The sequence below is a fragment of the Doryrhamphus excisus genome, chromosome 11, assembly GCF_030265055.1.
Source record: "Doryrhamphus excisus isolate RoL2022-K1 chromosome 11, RoL_Dexc_1.0, whole genome shotgun sequence".
Lineage (NCBI taxonomy): Eukaryota > Metazoa > Chordata > Actinopteri > Syngnathiformes > Syngnathidae > Doryrhamphus > Doryrhamphus excisus.
Window position 1 is genome coordinate 9931986 of NC_080476.1, and position 13342 is coordinate 9945327.

General features: G+C 39.3%; 1 protein-coding gene across 2 annotated transcripts; it reads left to right on the forward strand.

Annotated features, from left to right (window-relative positions):
• Positions 1-549: 549 nt before the first annotated feature.
• tmprss2 (transmembrane serine protease 2) lies at positions 550-12193 on the forward strand. 2 transcript variants are annotated; one of them, XM_058088001.1, is made up of 14 exons: positions 550-696; positions 1057-1104; positions 2466-2667; positions 4609-4701; positions 4778-4894; positions 7371-7500; positions 7625-7741; positions 7828-7868; positions 9127-9298; positions 9380-9552; positions 9619-9714; positions 10523-10665; positions 10759-10911; positions 11024-12193. In XM_058088001.1, the coding sequence occupies exons 2-14, from the start codon at positions 1090-1092 to the stop codon at positions 11030-11032; spliced, it is 1461 nt and encodes a 486-aa protein (XP_057943984.1). In that variant the 5' UTR covers positions 550-696; positions 1057-1089; the 3' UTR covers positions 11033-12193. The 2 variants fall into 2 exon arrangements, with proteins under 2 accessions (XP_057943984.1, XP_057943985.1); XM_058088002.1 differs by lacking the exon at positions 9619-9714.
• The last annotated feature ends 1149 nt before the right edge of the window (positions 12194-13342 follow it).

The following is a 13342-nucleotide window of genomic DNA, read 5'->3' on the forward strand; positions in this document are numbered from 1 at the left end:
GTCAATGAAATGTAAACCCTTCCGTTTGTTTAGTAAAATCCATGTTAGACTTAAACTGCAGCAAGGACATGATGTTCCTCAGGCTGGTAGATTTTCCTCCTTTGGTTTTCTTTTGCCTGCCAGTCAACAGTCAAACAACGAGCTAAATATTAACAGGGTCTCATAGTCCTCGGGCCGCAAGTATTTTCTTTAGTCTTACCTACTCATTTGTTTTGTCACTGATTAGACAACAACGGCTGCTTTACTTCAAGACTCATTGGAAAATAAGTTACTTTTTCAATTTTTCAAGAAATCAGGAAGTTGGATTGTGGTGCTGTGTTATTTTAGGATTGTGTCCAGTCTAGTTAAAAGATGCTTTGCTGCACGAGCGGATGAAAAATATTTTCTTTCACATTGTAGATATTTATACTGAACAGATCAATACATTGACTAAACTGGCTTTTATTCATCTATCCACTACTCTGGAATGTAATTTGAGATTTTTTGCCATAACTGGTTTGAAAAGCTGTTTGCTCATGGCATCTTTGAAGAGCTGAATAAATCCACAGACGAACAGGCTGGCTTGTGCACACAGTGAAAGGGGTGTGGTCCTGGCTGTTGATTACAACCTCTCAAGTCAATATCGGACAGAGCGGGAGTGACGCAGAGAGGACACGGAGAGTCTTGGGTGCTGGAGGGACTGCCGGATATTCCAAGGTAGGCCCGACATCATTTTATGAGATAGTCTACTTGGGAAATTAGCTTGTTGCTGTAGAAAAATGAAGATTTTTTTTGTCTATATTGTGTATTTTTTACTCTTATTGTCTAGAATTTACCCTCAAATTAATAGAACAAGAAAAAGAACAGAATTAAGTGAGAAATGTTGCTTTAAGGCTTGTAGTAGGAGAGCACTGTGAAAAGAAAGTTAAGAAAAACACAAAGTTAATACTGATTTTTTTTGTCTATAATACATGTCAATAATTATGCAATTGGTTCTCTGTAATTGTTTTGGAATTTTACAGTATTTGTTTTAACAGCTATTTTGCATTTAGTACATTAAACATTGACATTTAACAGACACCCTGACCGGACTGTGTGACCACATTCACCATGGCTGTCATTCAGGTAAGTTCATTTGAATAAAATACATATTTAAAAAAGCGATTTGAACGGATATACATACATGTGTGTGTAAGTATATTTTTAAAAAATAGCAAGAATTTACGTACATTTTGCAGTGTTGGATCTTAAGGATGTTCAAAATACAAAAAGAAGAAATGGGAGTGAGACATTCTTATTTGACTAAGCAATTTATTTGAAACAAGCATCAAAGTGAAATGTGCTGATCAAAAGTAAAAACCCCTAAAGTAGAAATAAAATGTTCAGTCAGTCACAAGTAGCTGCACCTCAAAAATAGGTTCGATGCCAGTGTTTCCAGGAGGCTAGTGGGAATGTTTCTCCAGTCGGGGGAGGGCATCCACTCGTCCATTTTCCCCTTGCCGTCCATCCCCAAATGTTCTCAATTGGATTTAGATCAGTGGGGAACCCCCAGGATGGTCCCAAAGTCTGAGCTGGTTCGACTTCTGTAAGAAGTCCTTAGTCAGGCGGGCATTGAGTACTGCAGTCCTGTTGAAAAAGCCGGTCATTACCACACAGACGAGGGCCTTCAGTCATGAGGGATGCCCCACCCCTGCATCATCTCCACATAGCCAACTTTTGAACGTTTGACGCCCCTGCACAACACGAAGCTCCACTGTGTTCTGTCGGACGCCATCAGGACCATCAAGGTTCCATTTTTTTCTGATAAGAAAACCTTTTCATTCATTCATTTTGTACCGCTTACGGATTTTAACATTGCTAGAGCCCTCTAGACACGAAATAACACCCCTACAGTCACCTTTGCATTCATTCATTCATTTTCTACCGCTTTTCCTCACGAGGGTCGTGGCGGGGGTTGGAGCCTATCCAGGTTGTCTTCCGGCGAGAGGCGGGGTACACCCTGGATTGGTGGCCAGCCAATCACAGGACACATATAGACAAACAACCATTCACACTCACATTCATACCTATGGACAATTTGGAGTCGCCAATTAACTTAGCATGTTTTTGGAATGTGGGAGGAAACCGGAGTACCCGGAGAAAACCCATGCATGCACGGGGAGAACATGCAAACTCCACACAGAGATGGGGATTGAACTCAGGTCTCCTAGCTGTGAGGTCTGAATGCTAACCACGCGCCCACCATGCAGCCTCCATATTTCAATGTTCCATATTTAGTTCAAGCTTCATCCAAACGTGAAAAATCGGAATCTTCAGTCCTGTAAAACCTGGATAAGAATCTTAAGATCCAACAGTGCAAATTCTGTTCTTAAAATGTTGATCAGGATACACACACAAGTGTAATACTGCGGGAATGTGAGGGGGTGTACTCACTTTTGTAAAGTACACAAATATACATACAGTAAATACTAATTTCCTTGCCTTAGGAACCGACATCAAATGCGCAGGAAAATCTGCCCACTTATGATAACATGAGCTTTCAGCACGAGGAAGGTAGACCACCGCCGTACGCCCCACAGGCTGGGATTTACCCCTCCCTCCCTCAAGCCACACCAAGCTACGTTGTCGTCTCTCCTGCTCCCATCAACACCCACCAAACTACGCCGCCAGCTGACGTACAAAACAAAGGTATTCATTCTATACAGTAGAGAATATACAGTGCATACTTCACTTTTATTGCAAATGTTGATCTGAAATTAGAGTAGAACATCGTCAAGGGATTTTTTGTGCCACAAAAAGGGGATCTACTGCACTGTAGTTGTCATTTATTAGACTTTGTTGACATGTAACCCTGCCTAGGAATAGAAAAGGTTACACAATTGTTCCATATGTCTCATTATGCTGATAAATGAGGTGAAACCAAAGCTTGATTGATGACCGGTATTGCGTATTTGAAACTACTTGATCATTCAGTGACAAATTTGACCCACTTTTACTCACGTCACTTATTGTTGCCGTGGAAACCTTATCACCTTTGATCATAATAGCTAGTGATCGATAATGTAAGCTGACCAGATGGAATCGCAGTCACCCACAAGGTCTGAAATGCTTGACGAAAAATCATGAAGACTCGCGCTGTCAAAAATAGCACATTAAGAGCGGAAATGCAATTATTTTATTAATTACGGTTACAAAAAATGTATAATTTCCACATGTGCATCATGCCCAGACACACTGTTATGTGTGTAAACTCAGAGTAGCGCCCCCTACACAAAACCTGAACATACCAACAGCAATGCAATTCCAACACCATATACACCATCTTCTAGTACTCATTTTCATGGTAAATAAACATAAAGCCAATGAAGTGGTTATTCAGTATTTAAGTGTACTCAGAAATCCCGGAAAATAGCCCCAAAACATGAATTCAATTTAAATTACGTGGCGTCTTTGAATGCAACTCCTTATTGCTGATAATAATAATGGATTAGATTTTTATCGAGCTTTTCAAGGCACCCAAAACGGTCCTTCACTCCTCCGGTGGTGGTCAACTGCATCTGTAGGCACAGCTGCCCTGGGTAGTCTGAAGGAAGCATGGCTGCCAATTCATAATTTAAAATTTGTCACGTATTCAACATAGTTGCAAATGGTGATGACCTCATTCAATCTCGGCCATTTCTCTAAATCCATGCTAAAAATGTACATTTCAGGCATAGCTTTCACTTTGATTTTCACAAATGTAGCCATATATGTTTAGGCAAAATGTCTAAACAATGACGCTGCAACATAAACGACACAAAAACTGAACATAATGTTTTTTTTTTTTTTTAAAAACAAATATTAACCATTGACAATTTTCACAGTTGCAAAATTGAACATTTCTCTTCAAGGCGTCACCAACTCCTCACAAAGTGGCGAGATGCAGGCCGAGCACTTCTGGCCGTCTTTTCGGCTTTAAAAAATGCACCCCCCCCCCAAAAAAAAAACAAAAAACAAAAAAAAAATGGATAAATACATCTTTGGGAGTGAGCGGTCAGGTTTAAAAAAATAAAATAAAAATTAAATACATCTTTGGTTGCCAATGTGTTAATCATGATTAATCATTTTAAAACTGTGATTAACCTGATTTTAAAAATGTAATAATTTACCAGCCCTAATAAAGGCATAAACATATAAAAATGCTGTACATTTGACCTGTACTTGGGGTGAATGGAATGTATTTTCTGCAGAATTTTTTTTTTTTATTTTCACAGGAAACGCCTAAAACCTGCAAATTTGTGTTACGTGTGTATCAACCTTCAAGGATAAGTTATAAAGTGTGCTTTCCCGCCCTTGAATGGGAAACAAAGTAAATAAAATGTAATCAGTTTGTCATGGAGGACAATGGACACAGCCACACTGGAAGTAGTTACAAATAATCCTTAACTCCTGGAACATATTTGTGATACTTTTATCTGCGGTGCAAGCCGCACTGTTCAAACCCGACTTGGTTGAGGGTGATACTATGCAAATCTGTCAATATTTTACATAACTGGTTTCACTTTGACTATTCACAGTCCTGTGTTGTTGTTGTTTGCACAGTGACGCATCTCAATGGCTTTTTTTTTTTTTTTCATCCGACCCTTACAGGAACAAGGAGCTGTCAATGGAAACGCGCCCTGTGTGCATCCATATGTGTCCTGATGGTCCTGGCGGTGCTCGCTCTCCTGCTGTGGTACTTCTGTAAGTCACAGGAAGTGAATCCAAGTCCATTTACTCAGCAGATTCCTATTCATGTACGCTCTTCTTTATGTGTTAGTGTACTTCCAGTGTGCACTTGGGAGGTCTTGCAGAAAAAGTGGGAGGTGTCTGCGTTCATCCCAGTGGTGTGACGGAGTCATCGATTGCGCCGATGCGGAGGATGAGTCCCAATGCTGTAAAAAGCTTAAAATCTTTAAATGAAAAAAACAAAGATATCGTAAATATTATTGATCTGAATTTTGCATGCGTACATTTACAGTATTAGTGCACATGTGTCATGTACAGTGAAGAAAATAAGTATTTGAACACCCTGCTATTTTGCTATTTCTCCCACTTAGAAATCATGGAGGGGTCTGAAATTTTCATCGTAGGTGCATGTCCACTGTGAGAGAGATAAACTAAAAAGAAAAATCCAGAAATCACAATGCATGATTTTTTAACAATTTATTTGTGTGATACAGCTGCAAATAAGTATTTGAACACCTGTGTATCATCTAGAATTCTGACCCTGATAGACCTGTTAGTCTGCCCATTAGAAGTCCACCTGCACTCCATGTATCATCCTGAATCAGATGCACCTGTTTGAGGTCGTTAGCTGCATAAAGACACCTGTCCACCCCATACAATCAGTAAGACTTTAACTTGTAACATGGCGAAGACCAAAGAGCTGTCCAAAGACACCAGAGACAAAATTGTACACCTCCACAAGGCTGGAAAGGGCTACGGAGCAATTACCAAGCAGCTTGGTGAAAAAAGGTCCACTGTTGGAGCTATCATTAGAAAATGGAAGAAGCTAAACATGACGGTCAATCTCAATCGGAGTGGAGCCCCATGCAAGATATCACCTCGTGGGGTCTCAATGATTCTAAGAAAGGTGAGGAATCAGCCCAGAACTACACGACAGGACTTGGTCAATGACCTGAAAAGAGCTGGGACCACCGTTTCCAAGGTTACTGTAGGTAATACACTAAGACGTCATGATGTGAAATCATGCATGGCACGAAAGGTTCCCCTGCTTAAACCAGCACATGTCAAGGCCCGTCTTAAGTTTGCATATGACCATTTGGATGATACAGAGGAGTCATGGGAGAAAGTTTTATGGTCAGATGAGACCAAAATAGAACTTTTTGGTCATAATTCCAATAAGCGTGTTTGGAGGAAGAAGAATGAAGAGTACAATCCGAAGAACACCATCCCTACTGTGAAGCATGGGGGTGGTAGCATCATGCTTTGGGGGTGTTTTTCTGCACATGGGACAGGACGAGTGCACTGCATTAAAGAGAGGATGACTGGGGCCGTGTATTGTGAGATTTTGGGGAACAACCTCCTTCCCTCTGTCAGAGCATTGAAGATGGGTCGTGGCTGGGTCTTCCAACACGACAACGACCCGAAGCACACAGCCAGGAAAACCAAGGAGTGGCTCCGTAAGAAGCATATCAAGGTTCTAGCATGGCCCAGCCAGTCTCCAGACCTGAACCCAATCGAAAATCTTTGGAGGGAGCTCAAACTCCGTGTTTCTCAGCGACAGCCCAGAAACCTGACTGATCTAGAGAAGATCTGTGTGGAGGAGTGGGCCAAGATCCCTCCTGCAGTGTGTGCAAACCTGGTGAAAAACTACAGGAAACGTTTGACCTCTGTAATAGCAAACAAAGGCTACTGTACCAAATATTAACATTCATTTTCTCAGGTGTTCAAATACTTATTAGCAGCTGTATCACACAAATAAATTGTTAAAAAAATCATGCATTGTGATTTCTGGATTTTTCTTTTTAGTTTATCTCTCTCACAGTGGACATGCACCTACGATGAAAATTTCAGACCCCTCCATGATTTCTAAGTGGGAGAAATAGCAAAATAGCAGGGTGTTCAAATACTTATTTTCTTCACTGTATGTGTTTTATCCAGTAATAACTAATGTAATTAAATCTTACCGAATAGTGGTCATAACTAACTCTAATCAGTAACAGTATTATCATTTTCAAAACGAATATGTTCAAATCCAACCTAACCACAATAAAAGACCTGTCAATGTCATTTATTGTACATTAAAATCACAAATTAATACATATTATGTGCGAGAAGAAAAAAAAAGATAATAAATATTGGCAATTCATGCACCACTATCATTTTAGTACAATTAAATTCTCTAATAATTATGTTTTCTATTACTGTTTTCAATTTTAATGTTTAAATTCGTAGAATTTTAACATCAATTAACATTTTGTTAAATTAATTAAATTGAATTAAATTAAATTAATTCACTCTTTGTTAAAAAAAATGGTTCCCCACAAATAAATATCGATTAAAATATCCGTATATATGGAAATATATCGAATATTCCCGCTACCCACCCTGCATATTATTGTCCGCTTTCCCGCAAGTGACCCACTTTCCTCCTTGAAAGCGCCAGTGGTTCGGGTCGGCCAGAACAATTTGTAATGGGCCGTGAGATTGAGTCCGGTGATGTTGAAGCTCAGGAACGGGAACATCCGTCTGGCAACAAAATCAAATAAAAATAATGAAATTTACAGTTAATAAAAACATATGAATAATTTTCTGAAGTAATTTATTAAAATGCAACTGCTGTCATAACGGAAAATGTATCAAATTTCGTTGTATGCTTGACGACTCTACTCCCTTCCTTTCCACAGTTCGCCTTCATGGTAGCAACTTCATGCTGCAGGCTTTCACATCACACAGCCAGGAATGGATGCCAGTGTGTGCTGACAAGTGGGATGATGCCTATGGGAAAGCTGTGTGTGAGCAGATGGGTTACAAGAGGTATTTCACCTTCCGTTTACCGGATTGGGGGGGGGGGGGGCGATTGAAACAATTTTTTTTCAATTTTAAATATGTTTCTTTTGTCCAACCTCGCTGAAGATCTCCTTGTGTTTATGACCCACAGGCAGGATTATGTAACCTACAGCAAAACCAATGCAGGTTCCTTGGCCTCCAGAGGCTTCATGAAGCTGGTGCCTGAAAGCAACCACAGATCCCGAATCCAATCCCAGCTATCTCACAGGTTTGTCAGTCGGGAGCAGAATGCTCAGACATTGTTTCAAGGAACACTGATGATGTTTTCAGTTACAAATCCGCACTCTTTTGCAGTGCAAGTTGCTCAGAGAGAGCTGTTGGGCTACGCTGTATAGGTAAGATGCGACTTTCACTGTTCTTCAAAGCTGGAGAAGATGTTATAATATATATAATCTAATATTATTATTATATTATATAAATATATATAATATAGGCATGTAATACTGTTAAATACTGTTTACAACAGGCGCAATAATCCCAAATAAAAATGCGGGCTGCTGTTGCCGCCGGAACCCACACATAGCCAAAACTCAAATCTGAACCCCCCCACGTCACTTCCTGTCTGCCTGCCACTCCGTTCCCCTGGGAAACACATTTATAGCAACACACAAGCATCTTATTTACGTTTTAAATGCCTCATTTACTCTTATGTTTACTATATTGGCTAATATGAATGTAAAGTTAGTGCGCAGGCCTCACAGCTAGGAGACCCGAGTTCAATCCCACCCTCGGCCATCTCTGTGTGGAGTTTGCATGTTCTCCCCGTGCATGCGTGGGTTTTCTCCGGGTACTCCGGTTTCCTCCCACATTCCAAAAACATGCTAGGTTAATTGGCGACTCCAAATTGTCCATAGGTATGAATGTGAGTGTGAATGGTTGTTTGTCTATATGTGCCCTGTGATTGGCTGGCCACCAGTCCAGGGTGTACCCTGCCTCTTGCCTGAAGACGGCTGGGATAGGCTCCAGCACCCCCACGCAACCCTTGAGAGGATAAGCGGTAGAAAATGAATGAATGAATGAATGAATGAACATTAGTAGAGCCCTCTAGACATTAACTAACACCCCTATATCACCTTTACACTCACATTGCCCAATATAATAGACATAACAAGAGTAAATAAGCCATTTAAGATATAAATAAGACTCCCGTTTATGTGTGTTGGTACAGTAGCCCATGTTTTTTTTAGGTATTTTCTCCTGACCACTTTCTTTTTATGAATTCATATATTTCTGTAAGACCACAAAGTGGCGCGGAGAGTATTGTGTAGTGGGTTTCATCACTGCTATGATGTAAAACTCGCCACAGAGTGCCTGCACTCCCTGTTTGTTGTCATCTGGTAGCACATAGCCATCGAGTGTGAATGGTTGTTTGTCTATATGTGCCCTGTGATAGGCTCCAGCACCCCCGCGACCCTCGTGAGGATAAGCGGTAGAAAATGAATGAATGTAAAGGTGACTATAGGGGTGTTATTTCATGTCTAGAGGGCTCTAGTAATGTTAAAACCCGTATTTAGAAGGGTTAACTGGAACTAAATAACCGCAATAAACACGTACAGTACATTAATCATGATTAACTTTGTTTTTTGTCTTTAGATTGCGGAGAGAGCGTTGCCGCCCCCAAAAGTCGCATCGTAGGTGGTACAGAGGCTTCAAATGGAGAGTGGCCGTGGCAGGTCAGTCTCCAGGTTTTGGGTCAGAAACACGTTTGCGGAGGCTCCATTATCAGCCCGTTGTGGATCGTGTCAGCTGCGCACTGCTTCCAAGAGTAAGCCTTTTTCTGTCTTTTTTTTACCCGCTTTAAGGGATGTACAGGATAGTATTATGTTTTTCTTTTGGTCCATTGCAGGTACTCCAGGCCTTCAAGATGGATAGTCCGCTCTGGCGATGTCAGCTTGTTTAAAATGAGTTTTGACAATGGCAACAAAGTTGACAAAATCATCAGTCATGAGAAGTACGATCCAGAAACTAACGACAACGACATTGCTCTTCTGAAACTGGAAACGCCGTTGAGATTTTCAGGTAAATACCATCATGAAATGATTCTTTGATATATATGAATCGTTCATATGAATCGTTCACGGACAGACACGGTGAAGCCGGTGTGTTTGCCTAACATCGGTATGGAGTTCTCAGCTGGACATCCCGCTTGGATTACAGGTTGGGGAGCCTTGAGGTCATCTGGTAAGTCAAACATCTGCACCGAGAGAGGGCAAAGGTGTTTAAAAGGTGGCCTGAGGGCCATTTACGACCTGTGGCTGTTTTTCTATTGGCCCGCGGTGCATTCAAGAGATGTAATTTAGCAAGAAAACTGAAGCCATTTGAGACTCAGCTATATAAATACACTTAAATTGAAAAAGTTGTAATTTTAGGAGAAAAATAATATAATTTTAGTAGTATGAAGTTGAAATGTTTAAGAAAAAAATTATATTGTTTTTATATTCATATATTTATATGTATATTTATATATTTTAAAATTATTATATTTTTTATATTAAAATGTACTTGTTTTTATATTAATATATTTGTATTGTCATTATATATTTTATATAAACATTTATATTTGTAACATTTTGAGAAACATACAAAATAATTATATTATAATTATATTATTAATAATTAATAATTAATTATTATATTATAAATTATGTTCTATAAAATACTATGGGAATTCAAGTCATAATTACAGGAAGAAAATGAAGTTGAAATATTTCGGAAAAAACACCAGAATTTCAAAAACAGAAAAACAAAATCTTTAATGGGGAAAATAAAGAAAATAAAAAGAAAATAAAAAGAAAAAAAAAAGAAAATAAAGAAAAAAAAAATTGAAGTTCATACTAATAATAGGCATAGCTGAGATGCAGTTTTTTTCTTAAATTATATATGGCATATCTTACAAAATATCAAAAAGGCCCTAAGAGGAAGACGTTCGGACCCTCCAACCTTCCACCCCAGGTGGGTCATCATGCATTGAAACTATCATTCTTCTCAGGACGATCTCCGGACCAACTCAACCAGGCGGAGGTGACCATTTACAGCAGACAGGAGTGTAACAAACCCGCCATATTAAACGGAGCCATCACTGAATCTATGGTCTGTGCTGGCGAACTGAAGGGAGGCGTAGACTCGTGCCAAGTGAGTTTGGCTTTACTGCTTCCATCAGTGATTGATGCTTCCTCCGTGGACCGTGAGCGACTTGAGGGTTATGTCTGTTGTATTATGCTACAGGGTGACAGTGGCGGACCCCTGGTGGTCAGGGAGGCGGACCGCTGGTGGCTGGCTGGGGACACGAGCTGGGGGATCGACTGTGCTTTGAGGAACAAGCCGGGGGTCTACGGCAACGTAACTCACTTTCGTGACTGGATATATTGGCACATGCAGGTACAGTAAATGACGGATCACATGATTAGTATGTACTTATTTTTTTTATGACATCATTGATAAGCAAGTCAGGGTTTTACTGTTATTTACTTTCACCATGCTCTCTCAACAGAATGAGTGATGCTTGGAAATATAAGAGGAAAATCTCATCTCGCTAAACACACTTTGCACTTTGGAGCTGAAATATTGGTAAAGGCCAAGGATGTGCGGTGAGGTTCATGGCTGACATGACTTTTTAGTTTTTTTATGCTAACACAAGTTGCTAACTAACACAAAAATTGTTTTAAAATACTTTTTTCATACTCCGGTTTCCTCCCCCTAAAGATGAAAAAACAAAGTTAATCATGATATGTGTACTGTACGTATTTATTGCGGTTAATTAGTTCAGTTAACCCTTCAAAATACGGGTTTTAACATTACTAGAGCCCTTTACCGCTTATCCTCACGAGGTGCTGGAGCCTATCCCAGCTGTCTTCGGTCGAGAGGCGGGGTACACCCTGGACTGGTGGTCAGCCAATCACAGGGCACATATAGACAAACAACCATTCACACTCACATTCATACCTATGGACAATTTGGAGTCACCAATTAACCTAGCATGTTTTTTGGAGAAAACCCACGCATGCACAGGGAGAACATGCAAACTCCACACAGACATGGCCGAGGGTGGAATTGAACCCCGGTCTCCTAGCTGTGAGGTCTGCACACTAACCACTCAACCACCGTGCAGCCCTAAAATACTTCTTAGTTCCTTTTATTTATTTACTTTTATCATTTTTGTCTTACCTTTTTTTTTTAATCGAAATATGAAGTACATGCACTCTATCTTTCACTGAGCTCTGATACTTTGTTGTAAAAGTCTGATGGTGAGCCTGGGTATATCATTAGAAACTCATTCATTCATTAATTCGGCAGAGCATAAAAATACAAGCTCTCCAGCTGGAATTTTCCTCTTTATGGAAGGACGGCCTTCCAGCTCACATACGCCCCCCTGTCCCTTTAGGATGAAGTGAGTACTGCAAGTGCCTCTCGTATGGCATTTATGTATATTTAATTACCCGATTAGCAGGAATAATGATGTCACAATTACATTAAAGACATTGCCCGGGCTTTAGAAAGTCATTATACTGTTAGCGACATGCTAACAAACAGAACGTCTTGGGTTTCTTCTCAGCAATGAAAATGAATTTGCCTTACTTGCCTCCTCACCGGTAAAGACTGAACGTTTCTATTTGAACAAATGTATATAAATAAAGATTTTTTTTTATGCACAAACACCCAATGTAGCATTTTTGGTTTGAATTTCTTCTGCAGCAATTCCTAGGAACAAAATTGATGTCTAAAAGGAATAAAACTCAGTCCAAATCAACCTAAGTCCTCATAAAAAGTCAAGTCAAAGTTTCTGGATGATAATAATGATCATGCACAGCAATATATTTCCTTTTCTTCTGGCGTCCCGTGTGTCTCTCTGGGCTGTCTGCTCGACACACTAATTGGCGGATGCTCAGTACCGGAGTGTACATCTGCTACCTGTTAGTACCAATTAAAAGGCCCATGATAGCGCACTGGCATCTCTTCAGTGAGTTAACAGATGCGTCAATTAGCGACTCATTTCAATTGCTGCCTGCTTAGCGTGAGGACCCTTGGTGCATCATTTCCAACCGCTTTGGATAAATATGATGCAAAGTGAGTACAAAATACCTACAGTACTTAGCAAATGTAATAACTATTACATTTGCAGGAAATTATTACATTTTGTGAATTTGTGTGCATATGTGGAAGAAATAATCAAAAGAAATAATAATAATAGTAATAAAATTTTATAAAAACAATTGCAACTATCACAATTATGTTATCTTTTTTATTTTAATAGAAATTATAATTTAATAATTAAACATTCCTTTAAAATATTCAAATGATACTCTGAATAATATTTTTTTCCACAAAAAAAGAAAAAAAAACCTTGTTAAAATCCTCAAAATGACATTTACACCTTCTCCCTCATTAAAAGAAGAAAGAACAAACAACAACAGCCACAAAGATCATTATTTTGTCGCATATTACATTTGTTTATTTATTACATATTACATTCGCTTATTACATTTACAGATTTTCCACTTTCCCACATATGTAATAATTTACACACAATAAATACACACAAAATCACACATACAATAATATACTGCAACTAAAACGCACATGTACACCCACAAACAAAATGTAATAATTTCCTGCAAATGTAATAGTTATTACATTTGCCGCAGGCAAATTTTATTACGTTTGTGGGAAATGCATTACATTTGCGGGATTATTACATTCAAAGCTGCAGATTTGTATTACGTTTGTGGTTTATTACGTTTGTGGGCAGTTATTACGTTTGCGGGTGTAACGATTCTTGTGAGAGTTACTGATGATAAGCAATATTCCGAGA